The 27,093-nt window shown below is 51.6% G+C and overlaps 2 protein-coding genes and 2 non-coding genes across 5 annotated transcripts; 1 reads left to right on the forward strand and 3 right to left on the reverse strand.

The window, feature by feature from the left end:
• Nucleotides 1-118: 118 nt before the first annotated feature.
• LOC117644805 (protein trapped in endoderm-1) lies at nt 119-5,483 on the reverse strand (the record flags this gene model as incomplete). Its single annotated transcript, XM_034384436.1, has 5 exons — nt 5,223-5,483; nt 1,803-2,001; nt 1,021-1,573; nt 495-699; nt 119-340 (listed from the first exon to the last, which is right to left on the reverse strand). Coding segments are annotated over exons 2-5 (1,152 nt in total), but the record flags the coding sequence as incomplete, so codon positions are not given.
• Nucleotides 5,484-7,166: 1,683 nt separating this feature from the next.
• Trnaq-cug lies at nt 7,167-7,238 on the reverse strand. The gene has a single exon. It is a non-coding gene; the product is annotated as a tRNA-Gln (tRNA).
• Nucleotides 7,239-7,342: 104 nt separating this feature from the next.
• On the reverse strand, nt 7,343-7,414 carry Trnaq-cug. Its single transcript has one exon. It is a non-coding gene; the product is annotated as a tRNA-Gln (tRNA).
• A 2,910-nt stretch (nt 7,415-10,324) lies between these two features.
• Nucleotides 10,325-27,032, forward strand: LOC117644559 (laminin subunit beta-1). 2 transcript variants are annotated; one of them, XM_034384115.1, is made up of 32 exons: nt 10,325-10,453; nt 16,041-16,138; nt 16,938-16,997; nt 18,195-18,316; nt 18,424-18,560; nt 18,647-18,815; nt 18,903-19,031; nt 19,103-19,255; nt 19,340-19,571; nt 19,654-19,842; nt 19,925-20,104; nt 20,189-20,405; nt 20,485-20,593; nt 20,683-20,844; nt 20,940-21,060; nt 21,144-21,271; nt 21,444-21,636; nt 21,715-21,858; nt 21,951-22,179; nt 22,289-22,452; nt 22,535-22,759; nt 22,839-23,038; nt 23,136-23,232; nt 23,311-23,502; nt 23,593-23,773; nt 23,859-24,043; nt 24,131-24,366; nt 24,452-24,835; nt 24,915-25,078; nt 25,174-25,315; nt 25,405-25,738; nt 25,843-27,032. In XM_034384115.1, exons 2-32 carry the CDS (start codon nt 16,066-16,068, stop codon nt 25,980-25,982), a joined length of 5,391 nt encoding a protein of 1,796 aa, XP_034240006.1. In that variant the 5' UTR covers nt 10,325-10,453; nt 16,041-16,065; the 3' UTR covers nt 25,983-27,032. The 2 variants fall into 2 exon arrangements, with proteins under 2 accessions (XP_034240006.1, XP_034240007.1); XM_034384116.1 differs by having other exon boundaries at nt 10,370-10,589.
• The last annotated feature ends 61 nt before the right edge of the window (nt 27,033-27,093 follow it).

Genomic DNA, 27,093 nt, shown 5'->3' on the forward strand with positions numbered 1-27,093 from the left:
GGGGTCACACGTTCGGTTCGGGCCCCGTTTAGCGACTCTGGAGCTCAAGACGCGTCTAGAGTTTTGTCCGCTTCCACCGGTCTTCTGGCGCACTGTGCGAGGCCTAGACGGCCCTGCCGCCGGTGGTGGCCGTCGCCGAGCCCGAGTCCGACGTGGGCCTCCGCGTGTGCAGCCTGGTGCGCGGCGACGGCGCGCTGGCCATGGGCGCGTCGGCGCCGCAGAAGAGACGGCGGTAGGCCGCGCGGTACTGCCTGTTGGTGGCCGCGTAGATGAAGGGGTTGATGACGGCCGAGGCCCAGGCCAGCACCGAGGACAGCAGCTGCAGCGTCGGCGGCGCCCCCTGCGGCAGGAAGTGAGCGGAAGTGCGTCAAGCGGGGAAGGACCAATGCGGCGGTTGACCCACCTCTCAGTAGACCCACCCACATTTCTACCACAAATTTTTCTTTCCATTTTCTCAAGTCAAATGTCTGGAAGATGATGGATTGCGGACTCACCAGGTTGTCGGCCGCGTTGACGAGGGTGAGGGGCAGGAAGCAGACGAGGAAGGAGCAGAAGACGGTGAGCATGAGCCTGGTGAGGCGGCGGTCGTCGCGCCGCCGGAAGCCCGTCTTGTTGGTGGACGCGGCCGCCTTGAGGTTCTTGTTGATGGCGTTGCCCGCGGCCCGCACCGCCTCCAGGGACAGCCTCGAGCCCGACGCCCTGCCGCGAAAAAGGGTCGGCTTGGATCAGAACAAGCTTCGGCAGCACGTCGCCGCCCCTTGGACACACTGCACAGAGGATTTGCCAGAAGACCGGTGGAGGCGGCCAAAACTCTTGACGTGTTTTGAGCTCCAGAGTCGCTAAGCAGGCCTCGAACCGAATGTGTGACCCCACCAATGGATTCCTCGTTCGGAGAGCAGTCCATTGGTGGGGTCACACGTTCGATTCGAGTCCTGCTTAGCGACTCTGGAGCTCAAAACGCGTCTAGAGTTCTGGCCGCCTCCACCGGTCCTCTGGCAAATCCACTGTGTGGCCACTCACCCGTGCGCCTTGAGTGCGGCCCTGGAGCGGCGCACGCGCCAGTAGATGCACGAGTAGGCCGCGGCCATGACGGTGCAGGGCAGCGCGAAGCCCACCACGAACACGAGCTTCTTCGGGGAGGCGCCGTCCTTCTTGAGGATGGTGCAGCTGAAGGAGCGGGGCTCCAGGCCGAGGCAGCCCCAGGCGCCGACCAGCGGCGGCACCAGCAGCGAGAAGCCGGCCACCCACACCAGCAGCACCATCAGCAGGATGTGCGCGCGCGAGTACAGCCGCGCGTACACGCTGTGCCACATGATGAGGATGTACCGGTTGACGGCGATGGCCGTCATGCTGAGCACGGACACGGCCACGTTGCCGTAGAACAGCAGAGGGAACACGGCGCACGCCACGGGCCCCAGCGGCCACCGCGACAGCAGGAAGCGCGCCGCCGTGGGCGGCAGGCACAGCAGGCAGAACACCAGGTCCGAGGCGCACAGCGAGATGATGAAGGCCGTGGTGGCGTGCGCGCGCAGCGTCGGCGACCGCGCCAGCGCCAGCACCGTCACCAGGTTGCCTGCCGCAGGGACAGTACAGTAAGCCCAGTGGCCCAGAAGACCGGTGGAGGCGGTCAAAACCCCGGACGCGTTTTGAGCTCCAGAGTCGCTAAATGGGACTCGAACCGAACGTGTGACCCCACCAATGGACTCCTCGTTCGGAGAGCAATCCATTGGTGGGGTCACACGCTCGGTTCGAGTCCCATTCAGCGACTCTGGAGCTCAAAGCGCGTCCGGGATAGGCCCTACCTGGCACGCCGACCAGCGAGAACAGCATGGCGCAGGCCGCGGCGAACAGGGAGGCGGTCCGCGAGTACAGTGTGGGGTGGGCGTCCTGCAGGAACTGCTGCTGCACCTGCAGGTCCCCCAGCTGCAGCAGCTGCTCGTGCTGCGTCCAGTTGTAAGGCCCGCAGCTCCCCATGGCTGGCACACTGCAGGGGCCGCTGAGCTGGAACATATTTATACTCCTGTTGAGAAAATTTCGATTGTCATCCCACAACCTCTCAAAAATGAATTAATTCCAAATTAAAGCCTAAATTGAATTGACAGATATTTTGTTGATATCCTCCGGGACACCAGGCTTCACTTTCAACCCCGCCGCAATGGCACTTGTCTCGAAGTCACCTGCTGCGACGAGGCTATTTTTGACCACCAGACAGTCTAAGGACCGTATACTATCTCCGAACGGCTGAAGAAGCCGCTTCCGACTTGCATTCCATGGAGTACCGTCGGCTTCCCATGCATCGTGCATCGTCAACAGATGCGTCATTTTTTCCCCGTCTCTCTGTCTCTCTTTCTTTCTGGCCGCCATATCAAGTAGAATGCGTTTTCCTCCTTTCGGTCCTGGCGCCGCCGCTGCTGTATATTCGGAACGGGAGTTCCTGGCAGCACCACAGCCAACCATATGTTGCTTCCATCCCAATCATAGCCCCCCCCCCCCCCCGGCACTTCACCACCGAATCCCTTGAGGGCTGACGCGAGATTCCCAGGCCGGCGCAACTCGCACCAGCAACGCGATTATCGGGGTTATCAGAGGGCGGTCAACAGCGGGCCAGAAGAGCGGTGGAGGCGGCCAAAACTCTAGACGCGTTTTGAGCTCCAGAGTCGCTAAACGGGACTCGAACCGAACGTGTGACCCCACCAATGGGTTGCGACGGCGCGGATGTATTCCGCAGCTTCCCTCCCACCCCGCGGCATCGCGGCCTCGCGGCAGCGAGCACTGACGTCAAGGTCCACTTACAACTGCCCCTGGGGATCCTGCCCCCCGTGTCCCCAGTCGCGGAGGGAAGGGGGAGGGGGGGCGTCCTTGAAGCGTACATGGGCGGCACATGCACTGCTTGGCCGCCCTCTGGACGTCATACTTCGAGGGTGCCAGCCCTGGCCGGCCCTACACGCACTCGACGAGGCCGCTTTCGTTCAGTTCTGGAACTGACTCCAAAATGGAGCGGAGAGGGCCGAAACGGAGCTGCTGGGCGCTCACGGCCACTGCCTTGAACGGGGCAGTGCGGGCAGTGCGCTTGGACCGACGCACACGTGTGTCCGTTCAGCGAGGCTCGGCGTGGCGCGGCGCCCTGGACCGGAAAAGGGGGCGTTCGAACCGCCAAGCCTCGCGTGGCACAGTGGGCCAGAAGACCGGTGGAGGCGGACAAAATCCTGGACGCGTTTCGAGCTCCAGAGTCGCTAAATGGGACTCGAACCGAACGTGTGACCCCACCGATGGATTCCTCGTTCGGAGAGCAATCCATTGGTGGGGTCACACGTTCGGTTCGAGTACCATTTAGCGACTCTGGAGCTCAAAACGCGTCTAGACTAGTGCGGCGACTCTGTGCTGGACTCGCTGCTTGGAGGACGACCGGGGCACGGTCAGGCTGCCCTTTGGGCCTTTGGCTAGGCCTTTGGGCACGCACCTTATCAGAGCGATAACCCTGCCGAAGTGGGACTCCGTCCCGAAGGGCCGCGGCCCTTATCACGTCGCTCTGTCTCTGCCGCACTCGCGGGGCGGCCCCAGGGACCGCGGGCGTGCGAGAGAGACAGAGCGACCCTCCGGAATCGCTCCAATTCCCGAACGAAGGCGGGCCAAGAAGTCCAGCGGCTCATGGTTAGTGCTCACTCGTCCAGCGGCTCTCTGGACGGCGAGACAAATCAGTCCGAATGTGGAGAAAACTGACTTTATAGTACGCACGAGACGAGAGTGCGTAAATTGCACGCTATACTCAACCTATTTATAGCGCACCTGTCTCCTGGTGGCGCCCTCGCGGGGGGGGGGGGGGATGTCAGGAGTGTGGACAGCCAAAACGGCAGGGTGGGCACTTCCGATTATGCAGCTAATGAGCTTGCGTCACTTCGGTCAAAGGTCACCCCCACCCCCTCCCTGGCCTCCCCCAACCCCACACCGCACCCCACCCTACTCCACCCCGACACACACGTGATCAGGGCGACCGGCGTCCACGGACATCCGAATCCACCTAAATTGGATTGCCCTTCACGTGAAATAAAATGGCCGAGTCCACTACACTGCGATTGTGACAACGGCGAAGTCTTAGTTTCACTGGTGTGGGTGTGGTGCAGCCCGTCCTTCTTTTGGGAAGGGGTACCCACAAGCCTCTTTGCCGGGTACTAGATCGTGGTGTAGTTGGGCGCGCTATGCAACGTTATTTATAAACGTTGCTTCGGCCGAGGTTCGTAAAAGGCGTTGCCCGGCACCCAGCCCGGCACTGACCACGGACACTACACTGCCAGGGACTCGCTAGACACTGCGCCACCATCCGCCCATCCGCGCGGCCGAGAGTCCCTTCGAGAGCGAGCGAGACGGCGACACTCGCATTCGGACGGATGGCGCCCAGCAGACTGATTCCGAGAGTCGTCGCTCTGTCTCTCTCGCGCCGACACGCCGCGCCCCGTGAGTGCGAGAGAGACAGAGCGACGACTCTCGGAATCAGTCTGCAGGCGCCCAGCGCGGCCGGGCGCAGAAATTGTCTCAATTAATGATGGCCATATTGCCATTGAGTCAGTAACGGCTCGGGCCTCGGCGCGGCCGGACCATCGTGTGTCCTCGTCGCTCTCGAGGCCGCGGGGCCAGAGAGAGAGAGAGAGAGAGAGAGAGAGAGAGAGAGAGAGAGAGAGAGAGAGAGAGAGAGAGAGAGAGAGACGGCGGGCCGCAGCTGGAAAAGGGTTACTGTATGGGAGCGAGCCGTTCACTTCACTTTTCCAGATGTGCTGTTCGCCCATGATGAGTATGTAAGAGGGGGTAGGGTGCAGCGTGCTGGCTGTGGCTGGCTGTGGCGGCCCACAGTGGGCCAGAAGACCGGTGGAGGCGGACAAAACTCTAGACGCGTTTTGAGTTCCAGAGTCGCTAAGCAGACCTCGAACCGAGCGTGTGACCCCACCAATGGATTCCTCGATCGGAGAGCAATCCATTGGTGGGGTCACACGTTCGGTTCGAGTCCCATTCAGCGACTCTGGAGCTCAAAACGCGTCTAGAGTTTTGGCCGCCTCCACCGGTCGTCTGGCCCACTGTGCGGCGCCAGGCCAGGCCAGCCGGGGCAGTGAATTGAAAAGCACTTAGCGCTATTGCTTTGGGTCTTCCTGGGCCTGGCAAGTAAACAAAACGCACTGCTCTGTCTGCACTGTCTGCGCACGACGCTGTGCAGAACGCTACTGGCGACTCACCTCACTGCTGTGGCTTGTTGATAGCGCCCCGCGTCGTACCCATGCCCGCGGCCCGGGCCGGCCGGCCTATCCTGGAGCAGCTAGAGCAGCCCGTCAAGGCCTCGCGCGTGCACGGAGCGGCTTATCTTGGCGGCACGGGGGCCACGACGGCGTCCTCTGGGGCCACGACGACGGCGTCCCCAGCGGTGACAACGGCGGTGTCCTCGACGGCGTCCTCTATGGTGACGACGGCGTGCTCTGCGGCCACGACGGCGTCCTGTGGGGTGACGGCGGCGTGCTCCACGGCCACGACGGCCTCCTCTGCGGCGGCGACGACGGCGCGTCCTCCACGACGACCACGTCCGGGACGTCCGGGAGTCTCCCCTTCTCCAGACGGAGGGTCTCGTCCTGGGGGATGTCCTGCGCGCGGCCGATGCCGCCCGGGTGCAACAGCCGACTGAAGGAGTGGAGGAATGGAGGGAAGGAGAAGGAGGAACCCGCTCTGCCCTGGCTCTGCCCGCCACTCCGCGCGACGCTGACGCTCCGCGCTCCGCTCCGCGCCCGGCCCGTCAGTGCGAGAGAGAGGGAGAGCAGCACAGCGGGGCGGCGGCGCGCTGCAGCCGGCCGTAAGGGAGGGGGAGGGGGTGCACCCCTTGCAGCAACCCCTGGAACCGCCCCCCGCCCCCCAGCCACCCCTCGCGAAGACAAGACGCTGGGCAAGCAGGCAAACAAGCTGGTGTGAGAAGCAGCCCGACTAGTCCAGCGCTTTTTCGGGCTTCGTAATTGAATGGCCGGAACATGAGGGGAACAATTTGGAATTTGGAAACGATCGTTATAGGCGAATCTCCGAAGAGAGGCGATTCGGCCGCCTTGTCGCTGCCGTTCGGGACTTAGAGACGTCTCGAGTGCTACTGCCAGTGCAGCAGGTTGGAGGAAACGGGTAGCATGGGGGTGGGGTGGGGAAGCCCAAACGCGACGGTTGCGCGAGAGTCCTACTGGTCCTTTACTGGTCTTACGGACGCAGACAGCTGCTATCCAATGAGCTGCGTCCCGTCGATAGGATAGATTTTTATCGGACCACACCGTGACGCACTGTGCACCTCCAATGTCTTCCGCGGCCCCTCGCCCTGCCCCATCTCCCGAAGACCCCCCACCCCTCCCCCGGCCAAATTCTACGTCAACGTTGCCGCGTAATATGCCCGGTGTTGCGCAAAATGCGGCAGAACGTTTGGGAGGACAGATCACTTCAGCCAGGCCCATTGTTGCCCGAGGTCCCTGCCCGAGGTCCTGGACACCCTGCCTCCAGGACTGCAGGATGAATCGCGGCGCGATGTGCTTCACCTGCCTGTCCTTTTCTTCGCCTCTTTTTGCCTCTTTTTATCCCGTTTCGTTTTTCCCCTCCAGCGGCATGCGCGGCGCGGGGGTTGTTTACCAGTCGTCGGATTCCGAATCGAGCTTGCTCTGTCTCTCTCGCACCCGTGGGCATGCCGCCCGGAGTGCGAGAGAGACAGAGCGGCGCAGTTTGGAACCAGCCCCCAGGTAGCATTAGGTAGCATGGGGTGGCCCCGTGCCCGTGACGCGATGACTTTGGGTGACGAGACAGTTTCCGCGGTGCGTGCCTCTGCCCAGACTGATTCCGAGAGTCGGTTCGTCGCTCTGTCTCTCTCGCGCCTGTACGGGACGCCCCACGAGTGCGAGACAGACAGAGCGGCGAAAACGACTCTCGGAATCAGTCTGCTGGCCGACCGCTGCCAGGTGCCAGCAACAGCTGCATGGCCCACACGGGGTGGCACGGGCTCTAGCCCCCCCCCCTTTTTCCTGTCCACACCTCATTCTTCTGACACCCTCCCTATTCCATCCACACCACTCTAAACTCCGAAAGCTGTAAAGCGTTCAACATGTTCCACACCGGTGGTACATAATACACCATTTACTTTATGTAGACCAGATGCGGGGAAAAAATGAAGGTTCCACCGAGATTTGAACTCGGATCGCAGGATTCAGAGTCCTGAGTGCTAACCATTACACCATGGAACCTCGATAGATGCCGAGCGGACATCAAAAGGTCAAGTTTATCATGTTTGCATACGAGCAGAAAATAATTTTGCTCGTTTTGTGCATCTCCATTCGCTGTCAAAAGAAGGTCCCACCGAGATTTGAACTCGGATCGCAGGATTCAGAGTCCTGAGTGCTAACCATTACACCATGGGGCCGCGGTGAGAGCTGACCTGGCGCGCGTCCGAGTCTTTCTCTTTCTACTGTCTCCGATGACGCGGCAGCAGTGTTGGTGGTGGCGGCGGCGGCGGTGGTGGTGGTGGTGGGGTAGCCGCGCACCGCTACGCGCCACGCCGCGCCACAGCGCATCTTCTTGGCGGCCGGCCCACAGCCGAAAACTTTACCTGCATCCCTTCTGTGCTTTTCATTACGAAGAAAAGCGCCTGTCTTTCCAGAATTCTACTTGCGTCTGAATTATTCGCGGCGCCGCCTTTCTCTGTAGAACGAGAGTTCTTCTCCAGTGTACGCGACGCGGCGCCAGCTGTCGGCAACGCGACGTGGCCGCGCGGCGAGCGCCTTGCGGGCGGCAGTGTAGGCAACCCAACCGCCACGGTAGGGCGTTGGGTGGACCGCCTCGCGGCGCGGCGTGCCTTACAAGGCGGTTTACATAGGTTGGCCGCCGTTTAGACCAACTTTGCGACAATACTGCTCCCAAACTAAGGGCAGAAATGGCACTCCGTAACAAGGGCTTGCTAAAGGAAGGTCCGCAAACCACCTATCCGTCGGGGGAGTACCGTTTCCGGCCCTGGATTGGACGCAGTGGCTGCTTAAAATCACGATTTTTTCACATTTGTTCCCATTTTGTAGTAGCATTGCTTAAGAATGAGTAGTCAACTCTGTCATCAATCAAGACAACGGGTGATCCGAAGGGAACGCGTTGACCGCCACGCAGCGTCGTCGCGCGGCGTTTCTGCAGACCGCTACCGCTTTTCGCTGCTTTTCGCCGACTCGTCTCAAACTCGGCGACCCTTCCCTCCCTTCCCTTCCCTTCCAAGTTATCCGACTTGGGACTTCGCCTTGCATCGCCGCTGTCCGTGCGATATCGTGTTTCAGTCCGCGGCCCTGCCTCGCCCCGCCTCGCCCCGCCTTGCGCGTGTTGCCAGGCTAGTCTGACTCTCTACAAGACTGTCCGCTTTCCTGGACAGACAGACAAACAGACAGACAGGCAGACAGACAGACAGACAGACAGACAGACAGACAGACAGACAGACAGACAGACAGACAGACAGATGTAGGACTGTGTTGATTTGGTCACCATAACGAAACAAGTGGTGCCATGTTTCTTGAAGTTTTCGTAGCAGACAGGCCGAGCACCCACGCCCACAAAGTCGCCGCCGCCGTGCAGTTACGACTTCCTTCCGCGAGGCACACACGAGGTGCCGGACGGCGAGGCGCGGGTTCGACTCCCGGCACCGCCGCCGGTCCTCGCGGCCTTTTTTCGCCACGCGGGGCGGTGCGTGCGGCCGCGACCCACCCCGCGACCCCGCCCCGCCCCGCCCCGCTTATCGGCCGCGGTCGACGTCTTGACCGGGAGATAAACCGCTGCAACAACAACAACGAGAAGAAGCAGGCCGGCATTTACAATGTATGGGCTCGCGGACGTAACGCTGCCCTTCAGAGAGGCCCCCACCTACCCCCACCCCCACACTCGTTTTTGACCGTCGTTTCGTCGTCTTCTCATTCTTCTTCTCCTCCTCTGAGGCCGACGAGGCCGGCCGCGGCGGTACCGCTGCGGTATCAGCTGCTTATCGGAAGGAAGTGAGCCGCCCCGCCCCGCCCCCCCCGCCCCGCCCCGCCCCGCCCCGCCCCTCGTCGTCCTCTTCCTCTCCGTTCACGGCGTGCCGGTAATGGGAAATGCGGGGGATATTTATTTGCGGTTGCGGGACGGCGAAGACGCACAGTGGGCCAGGAGACCGGTGCAGGCGGTCAAATTCCCGGACGCGTTTTGAGCTCCAGAGTCGCTGAAAGGGACTCGAACCGAACGAGTGACTCCACCAATGGATTCCTCGTTCGGAGAGCAATCCATTGGTGGGGTCACACGTTCGGTTCGAGTCCTGTTTAGCGACTCTGGAGCTCGAAACGCGTCTTTTGGCCGCCGGCGCCGGTCTTCTGGCAAATCCACTGTTCCGTGGCTCTGCATACGGGGCAGAACAATGGCAGCGGCTAGGAAAGGAGGCGAAAGGACCGGGAGGAAGGATGCTGCCCGCGCTGCACGATGCAGACTGCAGACTGACTGGGGCGTGGCGCAGCTTGGGCCCTCCGAGGCGCAGCGCCGCGACACACTGATAGAAAAAAGTACAGAAATTACACGGAACATGTCTGGTCAATTTTTTACCTGGACCGTCCGTAGTACCTTGCCAACCACGGAGGTTCTGTACATGTTTTCTGTACCCGTTTACATGAGATCCTTATGGGGATCACAGAGAACCAGTACAGAAGGTCCGTACCTTTTCGGTACCCGTCTGTACCCCATTTTTCCGTACATTTTCCGTGCCAAACCACGGAATTTTTTGCAGTGCATACCCGCTGCCCTCCGCTCCCCGCTGCTGCTCTGTGTGGCTCTGTGCCTTACGCCCCGGGGCGCGGCGGTCGGTGCTCTGCGGTGCTCCGGTTATCCATCCGCGGGCCCTCTGGTCCTCGCATCGCCCAGCCTCCCGCGCTCCAGGCGCTCCAGGCGTGGGAGGGCCTCACTTGGCGACAAATTCTCGGAAAGCGATACATGTGTTGGGCCGCCGGGGGGGCAGCGGGGGCCCAAAGGGGAGCCGTGAGGGCACCGGGGTAGGGGGGCTGGAGGGGGCGTGTGTTTCTGGCGAGCCGCGCCGTGGCGAGCCGCCGGCGAGTCCTGCCCCCACCCCCTCCCCCCCGCCGGGCCCGTCTTGAACCGGCGGCCGGCGGGGCAGCCAGGGCTGGCAGCCACGCAGGCCGACGGGGCGAGGCGGGGCGAGGCGGGGCGTAGCGGGCCGCCAAGAAGCACGCCGTGCTGGTCCGAAGGCTGCTCGCCTGGCTGCAGGCTTGCCGTCGGCTTGCCGTAAGCCCCCGGCCGCGCAGCCAGCCTCCCGCCAGCCGGCCAGCCCCGCTGGCAGCCGCCGCAGCCACAGCAGGCCAGCCAGCCAGGGCAGTCAGTCACCACATGGCAGTGTTCTGCTAAGGTCGCTCGTTGCTTGCGGTGCGGTGATTCGGAGCGTGGGTGTAACTCGGTGCGTGTGTGTGTGAGTGTGTGTGTGACGGAAGTGTTGTGGGAGTGCGCGCAGTGATTGTGAGCAGCAAGTCCCAGTGCCTTTGGATTACTTTGCACCAGGATTACCACCGTCTTTGTGTGGCGGAGGGCAGCGGGTGAGCAGCCACACCGCCCTGGAGCCTGCCTGGAGCCTGCCTGGAGGCCCCAGGCGCCACCTGAGCTCCAGGCAGGCTCCAGGCGGACTCCAGGAGAGCGCAGCCCGCGGTCGGGCCAGGCCCAGCCCAGGCCCAGGCCAAGCCTCTGCTGGACAATCCGGAGCCATGAGCTGGCACTGTCTTCTCCAGGCTCCAGGCAGTGCCACTCCAGACAAGTCTAGCACGCCCCTCCAGGGATTCCTCAGGGATTCTCCAGGGACTCCAGGGCTGGCGCCGCCCGCCGCGTCGATGTTGATGGCGCTTTTGTGGCTGGAATGGTGCTGGCAGTGCTCCAGGGGCTCCAGGAGTTTGGTCCTGTGGCCGGACCGTTGCCTGGGTCAGTGACTCAGTGTTCGTCCCGTGGAAACGGTGTTTTGGTCCAAAGCCACCACTCACTCATGACACCCCCTGACAATGGTTCATACAGACCATGCCCTTTCGAACAGGAACTCACGGCATGTTTCCGTGGCAAACCCTTGCCCTGCCAGTTAGCTGTCATGCGCTGCAGTCTCCAGGCTCCAGCGCACCTTGCAGCCCGCCCACCGTGGAGTGGTTTCAACTTTTTCGCGGTTTCCCGCCAACCGTCCGGATCCGTCCGGACGCGGGGTCGCCAAAATGTCGAAACGGCCGTCAGTCCCACGGCTGGGCCGCGGCGCGCCTCTCGTGGCCCTGCAGACCGATTCTCTGTCTCTCTCGCACCCACACGGGACGCCCCACGAGTACGAGAGAGACAGAGCGACGAAAACGACTCTCGGAATCGGTCTGTCGCACCCCGCACCGTGCCAAGGGTCGAGCCTTATCAATTTTGGGGCTTCTGTCCGCCAGCCCGACTTGCTCGACTTGCTCGGCTTGCTCGGCTCGCGCGGCACGGCCTGAGAAAGTCAAGACAGCCTCTGGTCCAGGCTCGTTGATAAAAACTCGATCCAGCCCGGCGATTCATCGAAGTTGCATCGATGATGAGTCGAGCTGGACCCGTCCCGCGTTCCCGCGTGCCGCGTGCATGCCCGTTTTGGGCAGTGGTTCCAATCTCGGTCGACCCGTAACTGCGTTGATATTTTTGCCAGTCGCACCGAGGGTCGAGGAACGATTGGTTCCGGTCTCTGTCTCTGTCTCTCTCTCTCTCTCTCTCTCTCTCTCTCTCTCTCTCTCTCTCTCTCTCTCTCTCTCTCTCTCTCTCTCTCTCGACTGCGGGCATAATGCTGGGGCATTGTCTCCCTCCTGGAACGTCCTTTGAGTTGTAAATGAGTAGGGGGAGGCGAGGGGGAATTCACTCCCGAAAATAGGCAACCGACTATTACCTTCCGAAAGTATTACAGCTATTACCTTGACAATACCTGCAATTACGCCATTACCTTGGTATTACGACTATTTCCTTGATAATACACCCATTACGCAGCAAATACACCATAATACATGGCAATTACACAGCAAATACACCATAATTCATGACAATTTCACAGCAAATAAACCATAATACATGGCAATTGCACAGTTAATACACCCTACTACAGTGCAAAGAGGGAATTTTCCTTTACTTTGGGTCACTATTTGCATCAGGGTATAGAGTATCTACGTGCGACGGTAGCGCTGCGGGCGGACAAATTGCGAAATATTCACAGTAAACAAAGCTGACAGGCAGAGGAAATTTTTGTTTCATGGTGGACGGTTTGCATGCATGATGCAGTATAAAACAGCAATGATATCACATTAGTTTTTATAATTCCGCATATTGTTTGTGAATAAAAAATCTTTGGAGCTTCTCTGCCTACCCCTAAAATCTTACTTAGAGTCTGTGACACCTCATGTGTTTATGTCTATGGTAATTCACTGAATGTTTTACGCAGCCCTATAGTGATTTTTTAATATTATTTGTCTAGTTGGGATTTTAGTTACATTACTTGAATTACATTACCTGAAATTACTGTAAAATCTCAGATTTGTTGCATTCGTTTCAACAGGTGTGGGTTGTGCACAAATAAATTACGACTGAGGACATCATAACCTAAGAAAGCACATCGACCCACAATAAATTTAATTTTATAAAAAGGAAGCATTTCAGTATGCAGTGTAACATCTAAAAAAATTATTCGAGTTCTATGATTAAGAGGTCTGACTAAGCATGTCCGAGCCCAAGGCAAGATTAGAAATCCAACGTGCCTCTGGATACCATGATGATAGATACCAGGGGTCTGTAAAGTTAATCCATGCGCATGGATGCTTGCATGCATGGGTTGCGGATCGCCATGGAATTCATATAGAAAGGTGTTGTTTTCATCCGACAGGAGTTAGAATGACATTTTGTCACATAACAATGCTCGAAACATATTGGCATACAAGATAAAGGGCAGTTTGGAAGAGCACTAGCGACAAGGCGGGAGTGCGTGCATGCATGCGTGCACGCAAGCGTCGGTGCGTCGCGCTGATAATACCACTTTAAAAGCACTGCTATCAATTCTGATACATTAAGGGCTAAAAACTTCTTCTTGGGTCATGCCAGATGGAAACAATAGCCTTCTGAGTGGATTCCGTAGCGATTCGCCACCCATGCATGCAAGCAAGCATCCATGCGCACGGTTTAACTTTACAGACCCCAGAAGATAAGTCTCACGTGAAGTAACAATATTTCAGCAAAAAGTAAGACGGAATGCATGGAAAATTAGTCCGGGATGAGACTACAACAATTCTTGCAGAACGAATACGCAAATTGCGTTACTCACTGATGGGAAGCAGCCAGAGCCAGGCTAGCGGTTTGGTTTGTGACGCTCGTCTCACCGCGACTCCAGCCTCCCCCACCCCACCCTACCTTCGGAGGGAAGGACACTTCCACGGCATGGGGGTATGTCTAAAACGCACATACTCAGCCACCGCAGTCTCTCCCGAGAGACTCTCCGAAGCGGTCGCGAGCTTCAACGGAGACTTTTCGTTAAAAAAATGTGCCAATTACTCATCTAATACACCCTATTACACCAATTACAGCGCTAATACGACGCAAATACCACTATTACCAGTAATTACGGCCATTACGCAACTATTACCTAATACAGGCAGTATTACAGACCAATTACACACCCGACAACCGACTAATACCTGAGTGAATTCCCCCTCGGGGGGAGGGGGGCGTTGGCAACGCGAAATGCCATTCATGTTCATATGCCTTTGGTCCTCCGCCTGAAAGTCGTTTTCGTCGCTCTGCATGTCTCTCTCTTGCACTCATGGGGTCGAGGGGGTAACCACTCGCGTAATACCCTGTACACAAAAACCGTGTATTACGCGTAATACACGTGATCGTAATACCATTTTTGGGCCAAATAAGCCAAATTTGGGCATTTTAGGGCCGTAATACACGTGCAATACACCCGTAATACAGCGTAATACCGAGTAGTCTGTACACGATTTCTTGAAGTGTTTACCCCCTCGCATGGGGTGTCCCGTACAGGCGCGAGAGAGGCAGAGCGACGAAGACGACTCTCGGAGTCAGTCTGCAGCTGAACTCTACAGTCGCTCCGGGCTAACTTCGGCCGGCCTGTTCGGGACGCTGGACAATGCTCCAGGGTTGGCTCTAGATTACATCGGGATGACATTGTGGATTCGCTTTCTCCCGGCCCTTGTTTGCGCGCTGCTATACCAGGGTACAGACCCAACGTGGTCATGCACAGTGGGCCAGTGGACCCCACCAATGGATTGGTCTCCGAACGAGGAATCCATTGGTGGGGTCACACGTTCGGTTCGAGTCCCATTTAGCGACTCTGGAGCTCAAAACGCGTCTAGAGTTTTGGCCGCCTCCACCGGTCTTCTGGCCCACAGTGTTGGTTTCCGCGCCTTTCGGAATCAGTCGACAGATGGGCTGAAATTGGCACCGCTGATGATGATGCATTCACAGTGCACCCACTGCCTGTCTGCTTTATCCGATCCACGATGCCCATGCGAACGCGCGAACGAGATCCGGAAGTCTGCAGCCTGATCGTCGCTCTGCCTCTCTCGCACCCACACGGAACGCGCCGCGAGTGCGAGAGAGACAGCGAAGAAATGGCTGCTTTCGGGTTCGGCGCCACTTTTCCGCGTCCGGCCGAACGCGACCCCGGCGAGTCGTCGCTCTGTCTCTCTCGCACCCACACGGGGCGCGCCGTGAGTGCGAGAGAGACAGAGCGACGAGGCGACCCTTCGGGACGGGCCTGCTGACTGCACGCTGACTGCCCCCTTTGCATCCGAGATAGCGGACACCGCGAGGCTATTCCCCGCCAGCGAGCAGAAGCTCGTTCAAGTTACACTTTTACACCGCGATCGGGAAGGGGCGGTCAGAGTGAGAAGGCGTTGACAAATTTCAAGTTGTAGCCTTTGCCAGGAGAAATTTGCAGGCGAAAGCTGTGGAGTTTTGCATTTTGGGAGATTTGAACGCACGATGGGCACGCCAAAGTAAGGCGGTGGCCTACCTTGTAGGTCAAGTTTTGCCTTTCTGCCGGACTTCCCTGTAGCCGCCCTCTCACCCCTTTCTATCCTGTCCCCCAAGGGGCAGTGCAATGGTTAGGTCGAGCCCTCCCGCCCCACGGAGCGGCGCAGCGGCGGCCCCGCGCTTCGCAGTGTAGTCTCGAGTGGTCTTTGATTCGCGTGACCGCTCAGAGTGCCTCGTCGCGCTGTCTCTCTCTCGCACCCGCACCCCTCCGGCACGCCCCGTGAGTGCGAGAGAGACAGAGCGACTGTTGGGAAACAGCCTGCAGCGCTGCACTCCTCTGCGTGCGACTGCCCGACCGCGGCCGGTGCATTTAGGGCAAATGTCAGGTCACGGAGAAGGAGAAGAAGGAGGAGGAAAAGAAGATGGAAAGGTAGATGGAGGCAGGCTCAAAAGAGTGAGAGGGACTCACGAGAGCGGCTCGAAGATACATAGGTTTGTAAGAGAGAGATGCTCGAAGGAGGGGAGAGAGAGAGAGACTATTTATAGACTACCCACGTGCGAGTAGGAGGCACATGTGAGGGAAGTGCATTGTGCTCCCACACGTGCGTGTTGCCGTCTCTGTCCCACCGTCGCGGGCGCCGGCCTGCGTAGCCCTGGCGTAGCCTGCGTGACAGAGTCGCCCGATGCCTGCAGGGAACGCGACCGTGGACGCGCAGGTGCAGGGAAGCCCGAAAGCCCTTCACTTCCCCGCCAAACTCAACCGTCCAATTTGGCATGTTTAAGAATTCTAATTTTGAGCCCGACGAGCCTGACACTCGATGCAGGCACCCAAAGTTTGAACCAGTTCCTGCTTTGGCAGTGTGCAAACACAGTTTTCGTTTTCCAGTGCAGTAGTTGATTGGATGCCCCCAAAAAACTGAGGCCGCCTCCGCGCCGAGCCTTGGGCTCACTGTCGATGGTGCGTGTGTGGTCTTGTTGTTGCTGCTTCCAGCTCAACGTTGTTGTTGTTGTTGTTGTTGCAGACGATGCCGTGCTGAGCCCCAAGCCATGCTGCAGCCCCGAGAGCGGTCACTTCAAGCCATGTGGCTGTCGACTCTCCTCGTCCTTCTCTGCTCGGCAGGTCAGTGTTTTGTTTTGGCGGTTTTGGCCAACCTCTCCGGCACTGCCCGAGGTTGGCAACCCTTTCGACACTGGCGCATCGTTGGAATTTTTTGAATTTTGACGTCATTACTGGTTGCGATTGTTGCGATCTGTGGCTTTCTGGCGTCTGCCCGAAGATCTTGATTTGGACCACACGTCCGGGTTTACGGGCAGTCCCCGAGGGCTGAGGGCCGCCCGACGGAGGACGCTCCCGAAGGAAGGGCGCCGGGCCGATTCCCAGAGTCGTTCACGTCGCTCTGTCCCCTTCGCACTCACGGGGGTCCCGTATCGGTGCGAGAGAGACAGAGCGACGAAAACGACTCTCGGATTCGGTCTGCAGGTCGCAGGGCGCAGCGGGCGGGGCGGCTATTTATGGACATGTGTTGCCCATCTGGAGGGGGCGGGACTAGAGGGACGAGGGTCGCACAGTGGAGGCACGGCCCCGGTCCCTGCGTCCTCGAGGACGTTCAGCCACTGTAAAATTGGAGGGCAAGAGTTGTCCAGTCGATCTGTGGCAAACGTCCTGGCTTCCCCAGCTCAAAGCCCCAATAAATTCGATATCTGTCACAAACCGTGGCAAGCTGATGGAAGCAAGGCATGTGTGGTTTAGCCCTTAATGGTAATGGTAATGGAGGGTAGGCAGCCAACCCTACATTCAGACATGTGGTGTTGCCCAACTTGAGATCCTCAGGCGCTTAACATTGATAAGCAAGGGGCTGGGGTAGAAATTGGTGTGATTACTTAAGCTCTATTTTAATTTTCTCAATTTTTATTTCCAGGAGCTGCTTATGGACAGTATTTTAATAATGGAACCTCTAGATTAACACCACCAAGAAAAGGTAAAATCACCATTTCATTTTTAAAACCATAAGTAACCAGGTGGGTGACAGTAATTTTACACTGTCACCTGTAATACAATTAATTCATTTTAATGAGTCATCAAAGTAAACTGACTGCAATTAATTTCATTTTTGGTTTTAATTCTCATTTGAATTGACATCATGAACAGCATCAATCACTCAGTGCTCTATTTGCTAATTTTCATTTTATTCTCATCTTTATGCCGTTTGCTTTGAGTGTTGTGACTTTGATCAAGCGCAGGATCAAGAGTTGTAAGTTTTGCAGCCCTGCCTGAAGCCCCACGAGGGGACAGGGTGGCGAGAGGCCCCCCCAGACCAGTGCCTGCTCCCTCGCCCAAACGAGGTGACATTTCCATCACAGATAGTGATGAGTTTTACGGAGAGTTTGAGGGGGAAGCTCACCCACTCAGTGAATCTTATCCTGACTTTCAGGGTTCCAAGTCGCGAGGTATATCAACTTCAGTTCATTTTGCCCCATACCCTCCACCGCATCTCACCATCTCCTCTACACTTCCTTTGGTTGCGGCACTGAAACTTGGTGCAAATTTAACTGGGTAACTGGTTTTGATCTGCTCCAGTAACAACCAGAACATGCACGCCCTATTCCAGCCTGGAAGGTGCTCTAATGTCTTTGAAGTGGTGTACATGATTTCTCCCACAGGTGATCTGTCTACCCCCACTCTCCCACATTCTTTTTCCTGGCTTTAGATCACAGTAAGGTGGTGGTTGTGCTTCTAATATAATTAACATTTTTCCAGTGGTGATTTGTGATGTACATATCCATCCATTAACCCATCTCATTTGCACTTCATTACCTTTGGAATTGTTGTGACATATTTCAGATCAATGAGTGGAGAGGTGATTGAAAAATTCGAATAAGGTGCTTCTAACATTCCACCATAATACACCAAGAATTAGAAAATATTTCTTGTTTGCTTTGTCCCTGCTTGAGATTTGTTGATGTATTGTTTATTTTTGCAGGCGCCATTCTTATGTGGTGATGGAGAGCATTCTATCAATTTTTAAATTTGGCTTTGTCCGCTTTCCTTGACCTTGTTTTTCAACTAAATGTTTTTATCATCAAAATTCAAAAACATTTTAAGTTTTCAAATTTGCTTAAACAATTTTTCATGCAAGTTAGTCTTTTTTCAAAACTTTGTGTTTTTACATTTACAGCATATCAACCACATAAGTTACATCCATGTGATCAAAGCTCATGTTACCCTGCTACGGGAAACTTGCTGATTGGTCGAGAGAACAAACTCCATGCATCATCCACTTGTGGTCTACAAAATAGAGTAAGATCCCTCTATGCACTATGCACAGACATACCTTTTTTTGCTTGGTAGATTTGGATTATTTCCTAGAATGTATGCGCCTTATAATTTTTGTTGTTGTTTTACAGGAACGGTTTTGTATTGTATCGCATTTGCAAGATAATAAAAAATGCTTCTTGTGTGACTCCAGACCGATTAATGATAATATTCCTCAAAAAAGTCACACAGTCAAAAATCTAATTTACAAAGATAGTCCTAGTCCTGGGTAATTAATTTATCCATGAACTTCTTCTGCGCCAATCCTTTTTTTCAATAGACATAATTCATGTGCCTTTTTATTTTTAATTGTAGCTCAAGGACAAGATCATGGTGGCAGGCGGAGAGTGGCAAAGAAAATGTCTCCATCACTTTAGATCTGGAAGCTGAATTCCACTTCACTCATGTCATTATGACATTCAGAACTTTCCGACCAGCTGCTATGCTTATTGAGAGATCATCTGATTTTGGAATAACCTGGCAGGTGAGAAGAGATAAATATCTCTTATTCTAATGTCAAAGTGCCATTAGGAGTTCAAAATTATAACTTATCAGGCTACTTCATTTTCAGGTGTATCGTTACTTTGCTGCCAACTGTGACCAGTCATTCCCTGGGATACCCAAGCATAGTCCAACTTCTCTGTCTGATGTGGTTTGTGAATCTCGTTATTCCAAAGTTGCTCCCTCCACAGATGGTGAGGTAAGTGTTAGTTTTAATTTCTTTCAAACATTTTGTAGACAAAGCTACTTTCTTTTTGTCTCTATTTTTAGGTAATCTTCAGAGTCCTACCTCCCTCACTCAAAATTGATGATCCCTATTCTCAAGAAGTACAAAGTCTCCTCAAAATGACCAACTTGAGAATTAATTTCACAAAGCTTCATACACTTGGTGATGATCTTCTTGATAATAGACAAGAAATTCAGGTACTGTACCATTTGAAGTGATACCTTTGTTTTTGTTTTGCCTTTCATTTGTTTAAATTTAATCGTTGATTTCACCTTTCATAGGAAAAATACTACTATGCTATCTATGAGATGATTGTGCGAGGGTCCTGCTCTTGCTATGGTCATGCTTCTCGCTGCTTGCCACTGGAAGGAGAGACTCCCAGACCAGATATGGTCTATGGTCGATGTGACTGCACACATCATACTCGTGGCTTAAATTGTGATCTTTGTGAAGAATTTTACAATGATTTACCATGGAAGCCTGCTATTGGCAAACAGAGTAATGCTTGTAAAAGTAAGTAAGCCATTTCCTTTCTTATCATGAAGCTGCAAGGTACATTATCAATTGTTTCTGTCATATATTTTTTTCTGTTTAGAATGCGAATGTCACAACCACGCAACATCTTGCCACTTTGATAACGCTGTTTACGAACAAACTGGTCGTATTAGTGGTGGAGTGTGTGATGGGTGTGCACACAATACAATGGGCCGAAATTGCGAACGGTGCATAGACTATTTCTATCATGACCCGCAATACGACTTCAGTCACCCTGATGCTTGCCAGCGTAAGTCCTCTTTTTGTGGCCTTCACTGGTATTATTTGCTGGCACTTTCCATTCTCCATCTGCATATACCTTTTGCCTGTAGCTTGTGACTGCGACCCCAGAGGCTCAGTGGACGAAGCCATTTGTGAGCATCGGTCCAACCCTGAAATTGGTGTGGAAGCTGGCAAGTGTCACTGCAAAGCAAATGTTGATGGACGTCGGTGCGATCGATGCAGAAATGGATTCTGGAACTTCAATGAAACTAATCCGGATGGTTGTGAAGGTAATTAATACGATGGAACCTAAAAGCATCGGCATCAGCCTGTAGTTTATTTCTTTTATTGACACTGATTTCGTCTTTTTGCAGCTTGCACCTGCCACACATTAGGAACTGTAGACAATCAAGGATGTGACATGGAGACAGGAGAGTGTACTTGCAAGAGGAATGTTCGTGGTAGGGACTGCAACCAGTGTCGTCCTGAACACTATGGACTATCTGAAGATGTCGATGGTTGCAAGGCCTGCGATTGTGATCCTGGTGGTGCATACGATAACAATTGTGATGTACTTACTGGGCAGTGCCGGTAAATTTGAATCTTCCATCAGTTAAATGTTAGTGTCTATTTTAATTTTTATAAATTTTTGTTCTTATTTTGTTTGTAGATGCCGTCCTCATGTGGCAGGCCGGCAGTGCAACCAGCCTGATCAGGCGTTCTACACTGGTTTGATGGACTACAATGTTAAAGAAGCAGAAAATGCTTTTGGCAGTGATGTATGTAAAGTTTACCTTGCATCGAGCAATCATACTATTTTAATCTATATCCAAATTGAACAACCTTATATTTTTCTTTGCTGTTATAGGACGCTAAGGTAACCACCCGTGAGCCTAGCCCAGATGGATTGGATGATTCATTCACTGGTATTGGGTTTATGAGAGTATTTGAAAATTCAGAACTTGATTTCACTATTGACGATATCAGGACCAGTATGGACTATGACATTGTAATTCGTTATGAGCCACAGGTACTTTCTCCCTAATTTTCACATTTTTATTGCAATTTGTAATTTTGTTTAAAATATGTAACACTTTTCAAATTATTTCCTTTCATTATGGGCAGTTGCCGAATGGTTGGGAAGATGTCAGAGTGACTGTTGAACGTGATGGACCAATTGACCAAAATGGACCTTGTGCCAATACTCTGCCAGAAGATGATTCTAAGCTCGTCTCTTTATCAGCAGGTAAGCCTGGTATTTCTGGGGTGATAATATTTCTTGCAATTCTATATTTGTTCTTAGTTTAAACTATTTTCAATTTATTTTAGGGGATAGAAGTGCAGTTGTGAGGCCTCCAGCTTGTTTGGAAGCAGGCAAGACATACCATATTAAATTGTCTTTCAAAAAGTATGACAAAACAAGTGATACACCTACTGCATCCATTCTTGTTGACTCTGTGAGTATTACTCTATTTTTTCTTGCCTCTGTACTTATTAAGTCAACTCCTTTTTCTCCTCATTTGGAACTGCAAAGTACTCTTGATGATGTCTTCAGCCAATTTTTACAGTATTTTGTCTGTGGATTTTCTTAGTACAGTAATTTGTGAAATCTTTAATTTTTATCTCTAGATTGCATTGGTACCTCGTCCAGAGAACATTCCATTCTTCCAAGATAAACCGGAAAATATCAGAGCCAGGGACGAATTTGAGAGATACAGGTGTGCCGATTACTTCAGGACCCCTATGCGTGGAATCTCAGTACCAGAAATATGCAAGAGATTCTACAACAGTATTGGTTTCTATGTTCAAAACGGAGCTCATTGTAAGTAGGCCAAAACAAACTATAAAATAATTCTCTAAATTTTCTTTTAGCTAATTCTTATTATCTGTATATTTTTAGCTTGTGAGTGTGATCCAACGGGTGCTCTGAGTACTATTTGTAACACACTTGGTGGGCAGTGTGAATGTAAACCAAATGTTGCTGGAAGAAGATGTGATCGGTGCCAAGTTGGAACGTACGGATTTGGACCAGACGGATGCAGAGGTTAACCATCAACAAATGAAATTCTGTGCCGAATCACAAAATAGAATTTACTTTTTCTAATCATGTCTCTTTTTACTTTGCTCTGTAATCAGCCTGTGACTGTAACTCGATTGGATCCTTGGACAACGTCTGTGAGAACACAGGGCAGTGCAAATGTCGTCCAAATATGTATGGCAGGGATTGTGGCCAGTGTCAGCCTGGTTTTTGGAACTTCCCCAACTGTCTGCGATGCCAGTGTAACGGATATGCAGATACTTGTGACCTATTTACTGGTGCTTGTATTGACTGTCGTAACAACACCAATGGCACATATTGCGACAGGTGATTATGAAGCGGTTTCTTTTTTTTTTATCAAAGACATTTAAGATTCTTCTGGTGTTTTTTTGTGTGCAAATTTACACTCTGTAAATAAATTATTTTCTTATTTTAGATGTAACGTGGGATATTATGGAGATCCCCGCTTAGGAAGAGACATTCCATGCCGTCCATGCCCTTGTCCAGACACTCAAGAATCTGGCCATTCTTTTGCAAATGAATGTTCCCTGAATCCCCACACCCAGGATGTGGATTGTGAATGTCAAGAGGGATATGCAGGTACAGTAAAAGCTATATCTATGGTTCCTCATATTTTCTTTAACGAATGTATGACATGATGAAAGAATTTTTTGCACCCCAGGTTCTAGGTGTGATGTTTGTGCGGATAACTACTTTGGAAGCCCAGATCAACCTGGTGGCAATTGCTCTCCTTGCAACTGCAGCAATAATGTTGATGTATCACATCCAGGAAATTGTGATCCTCGCACTGGGAAATGTCTTGCTTGTTTGTTTGATACAGAAGGTTTCAATTGTGAAATCTGCAAAGCTGGATTTTATGGAGATGCTGTGAACAAGCAATGCACTTGTACGTATCCTTCATTTGTAAATGTTAACTTTTGGATGGTCTGCTTTAAAATTATTAATGATTCAAATTCTACTTTTAGCCTGTGTTTGCAATGTGCTTGGGACAAACCAGACCCATGGACACTGCGACCGCAACACCGGTCAGTGTCCTTGTCTGCCAAATGTAATTGGTCAGTCTTGTGATGAGTGTAGGCCCAACCATTGGAAGATTGCTAGTGGGCAAGGTTGCGAAGCTTGTGATTGTGACCCCACAGGTTCTGATGAAACACAGTGTAATCCTGTAAGTTGGCAACTTCTTTCATATTCTTCATCAACAAGGATTTTTTTAAATTTTTTTTTTTTGGTGTGCAGGTTTTTATTTATTTTTTTATTTTCAGTTTGATGGACAGTGTAAATGTAAACCTGGGTATGGTGGCCGAAAGTGTGACCAATGTGAATCCAATTCCTGGGGTAACCCTAATGTGGAGTGCCATCGTAAGTAAGATTTAATATTACCGCACCTTAAAATAAAATTTGTTTGAGCTACAACTAAAAAATAAATATTCTTTCCAGCCTGTCAATGTAATCCTCAGGGAGCTGCTACAATGCAATGTCATCAGAACAACGGAAGCTGTATCTGCATGCCAGGCATTGGTGGCTACAACTGCGACGAGTGTGCCCGTGGCTATTTAGGGAACGTCCCTTACTGCCGAGAGTGTGGAGAGTGTTTCAATAACTGGGACCGCGTGTTGGATGAGTTAAAGGGTACTAACCTTTTTGTTTTGTACTTGAATTTCCAAGTAGTAACTTTTTAATAGCATCAATGTTATTTCAATGGTTTTTGTCCTTCAACAGTACAAACAACTGACGTCCTTAAGTCTGCTTCTGAAATCAGACTAAAGGGTGCCACTGGGGCATACTCTCATCAGTTCGACACAATGCTCCAAAAGATTGATGAGGTGCAGAAAGTACTGCATGAGACAAAGATCTCTGCCAATCAGCTTGAAGACATTCAATCTTTAATGAATCTCCTCCGGTAATTTCACATTTCTTTTGCTTCTTCTTTTTTATATGTGGTGAGCAAGTATTTTTATTTTAAAAACATGCACGTACCATTCCAGCAAAAACCTTAATCAATCAGTCGATGCATTGGCTGAAGTTGAGCACCTTGGAAGTAACACCAATCAGCGAATCCTTGTGGCTAATCTGACTCTAGATGATCTTCGGGTTAAACTTGACTTGCTAAGTAGCACAGCTAAGGGCCTCCATGATAATGCAACTCAGCTGCAAGAGTCTAATGTTGAAGGTATGCAAACAAAAAAAGAAAAATGCTTGAAAAAAGAAGGAGAGAGATAATCAATACCTAATAATAAAACTTGTCCTCTTTCCATAGGTGCTTTGAATTTGACCCGGCAAGCGTCTCATAGATCTCGCCAAGCACAGCAAGATGCAGAACGTACTAAAGATCTTTCAGCTGAAGCAGAAAAACTGTGTAAGCGTACGGAAAATATGGTAGGGAAAAATTCTGATCGGTATCAGCAGATTCAGGAGGACAATAGTAGAGAACTTGAAAATTTGTCTGAAAAGTTAGCCAAACTTGAGGACATGGTCCCTGACCTCAACAAACAGGTATGTTTACTTTTTGAGAAGTACCCTATGTTGAAAAAGTGTGACAAATATTAGATATTAAATTATGTCATCTGCCCTGTTTTAGGTTTGTGGCAAAAGTGACACTCAATCAGAGGATAACTGCGACATACTCTGTGGCGGAGCAGGATGTGGCTCTTGTGGTGGTCTTTCCTGTGAAAACGGTGCTTCTCGCAAAGCTGAACAAGCTTTGGGTTATGCTCAAGATGCTGACAAACAAATTAGAGACAAAGACGCGAAGGCTGAGGAGCTTTTCCAAGGGGTGTCAGCTGCTCATCAAGAGACCGAACAGGCAAATCGTTTAGTGAAAGAGGCTCTGGAACAGGCGCAAAGAGCTAAGAATACTTCTGAAGTCAGCCTGAATGAGAGTACATCTCTAGCAAAGCAACTTGAAGAATTCCTCAACAGCGATTATGCTACACCAAATGACATCAGCACAAGAGCGTCTGAAGTATGTTTTTCCAAAATCTTTAAAAAACATTTCTTTTTATAATTTTTTACTTACATTTTGATTTTTTGGCAATTTGCAGACAATGAGGCTAGATATTGGACTTGAACCAGTGCAGATCACTCAGCTTGCTGACAACATAAACAAGACCATTGCCTCACTTACGAATATTGATAGCATTTTAAGTGAGACCCGGGAAGACTTGAACGCTGCCTTAGTTCTAAAGATCAAAGCTTCTGATGCCAAGTATGGATTTCTACTGACCCGTTTTGTGTACTGCCTGCACTCTCACAATTGGACAGTCTGTGTTTTATTATTCTTGTAATTATTTTCATTTTTAGGAGGGAGGCAACAGAGGTTTTAGGCACAGCCGAAAATGTTGTGCAAGCACTGGATGAAGCCCGCATTGCCCAAGAAAAAGCTGAGGAGGCAATTCAGAAGGCAAATGATGATATTGCAGCTGCTGACAAGGATCTTGTTCAGGTAGCTTAATTTTGTACTTTCTTCTTTTTCTCCGAAAATATCAACCGGTTAATGCATTAAACCTTTGTGTTTATTATGTTTGTTTTTAGATTGCCAGTGAAACTACTGAAGCCCAGCAGAAGGCCAACGAAACTCTGAATGATGTTGGCAAGCTGCAATCAAGAGTCCGTGACCTCCAGACTCGTTTCCTGAAGAACTCTCGTGACGTGGGAGAGTTGAAGGCAGAGGCAGACAGTGTGGTTCGGGACGGCACCACAGCCAAGGAGGGTGCTGCGAAGCTCCGTGCTAAGTACGACACAGCCTCAACTAGGCTGGAAGACCGCTCCAAATTGTCAAACAGTGCAAGACAAAGAGCCCAGAGAATCCTGAATGAGGCATCCACCCTCTCCATTACCACCAATGGGAAGCTGAAGAAACTCCAAGGTGATTGTCTGCTATGGTTTTTACAACTGTGCTGGTGTTGGTGGATCTATTTTCAACCCCTGTTTGCTTTGCTACATGTCCTTAAACATTTTCTTATGTTACAGATATGGCTGAAGTCTATGGAACTAATGAGAGCCAACTATCAGATTTGACAAGTAGATTAGCAGAGTTAAATGATAGAATGAATGAATACCTATTATTCATTAAAAAACAGGCAGAATACTACAGTACTTGTTCATTATAGGAAATATCCGACAGGTGACTTGAAAGTAAGGAAGGAATCACTTTTGTATGGGGCCCATGAATGACCAGTACACACTTGGATGTGCTTCTTAATTATGTCTTTGGTGCCAAACTGTTGTGATTATGTGTATTTATTGCAGCAATTGCAGCAACCCTTGCACTCACTTGCATTACTCGATTTTATGAGGAGAGGATCCCTAGACGGCCCTTTGGCATTTTTATTTAGTTCCTATGCATCAAGTGAACAAATGACTGATAGTGTTCACTTCCTTTTCTAGTGCTGTTATCTTCAATGCAAGGCAGTAGCCTGATACTTGTGGCTTAAGCTGAGCGAATTTGGTTGATCAAACTGTTTGACAATTACTGAAATTTCTTTTCATGAGTAATCATGGAAAGACTGACAAATGAAACTTATCCAAATACTGTATTTCCATTGACACTCCTAAAATGTGTTTGAAAACAAGATGACAGGTTCGACTTTCTTAGACAGAGTGCTTCTGGTGAATATGTACAAATTTTGCACTAATATTGTTCTTTTTGGTTGAATTTTAGGGTGTGAAGTAAAATGTTTTTTAATGAATGTCTTGTACAGCCTTGACATCCCTAATCATACGAACCAATTCAAAAGGCACTTGTGCCAAATCCTGTTTTTGTTTTGCTTTGTAATTATTCAAACAATGTTATTTATTTATTTCAAAACCATAGCCTATATTTTGTGTCATATCACAAACTCCCAGTATAATTTTAAGACACCGCCATACTTGTAGTTCTCCAAGGAAATTGTGTCCTTTCCTTGCAACTGACTTAAAATGTGCCTGTTTGTGTTTTGATTTGTCTGTTTTTTACATGGTAGTTTTTTGTTTAGGGTTAAATAGTTTCTTTTGATCATAGTTGTATAAAATCACTGAAGTTTCTTAGCTGCCATATCGATTTTTGTTAGGTGCATTAGTTGAGGCATAATATGTGTTAATACTAGTCTTTAGTTGTTTCATTCTTCTCTGGATGCATGTTGCTGTTTTATTTTGAAAATAAATTATATGATTAAGTCCTACTTGTGGCTAATTTTCCTTTGTTACCTTGTCTTGAAGAAAGAGCAACTCTCGAGGGTGACA

The sequence above is a fragment of the Thrips palmi genome, unplaced genomic scaffold (assembly GCF_012932325.1).
Source record: "Thrips palmi isolate BJ-2018 unplaced genomic scaffold, TpBJ-2018v1 HiC_scaffold_18, whole genome shotgun sequence".
Classification (NCBI taxonomy): Eukaryota; Metazoa; Arthropoda; class Insecta; order Thysanoptera; family Thripidae; genus Thrips; species Thrips palmi.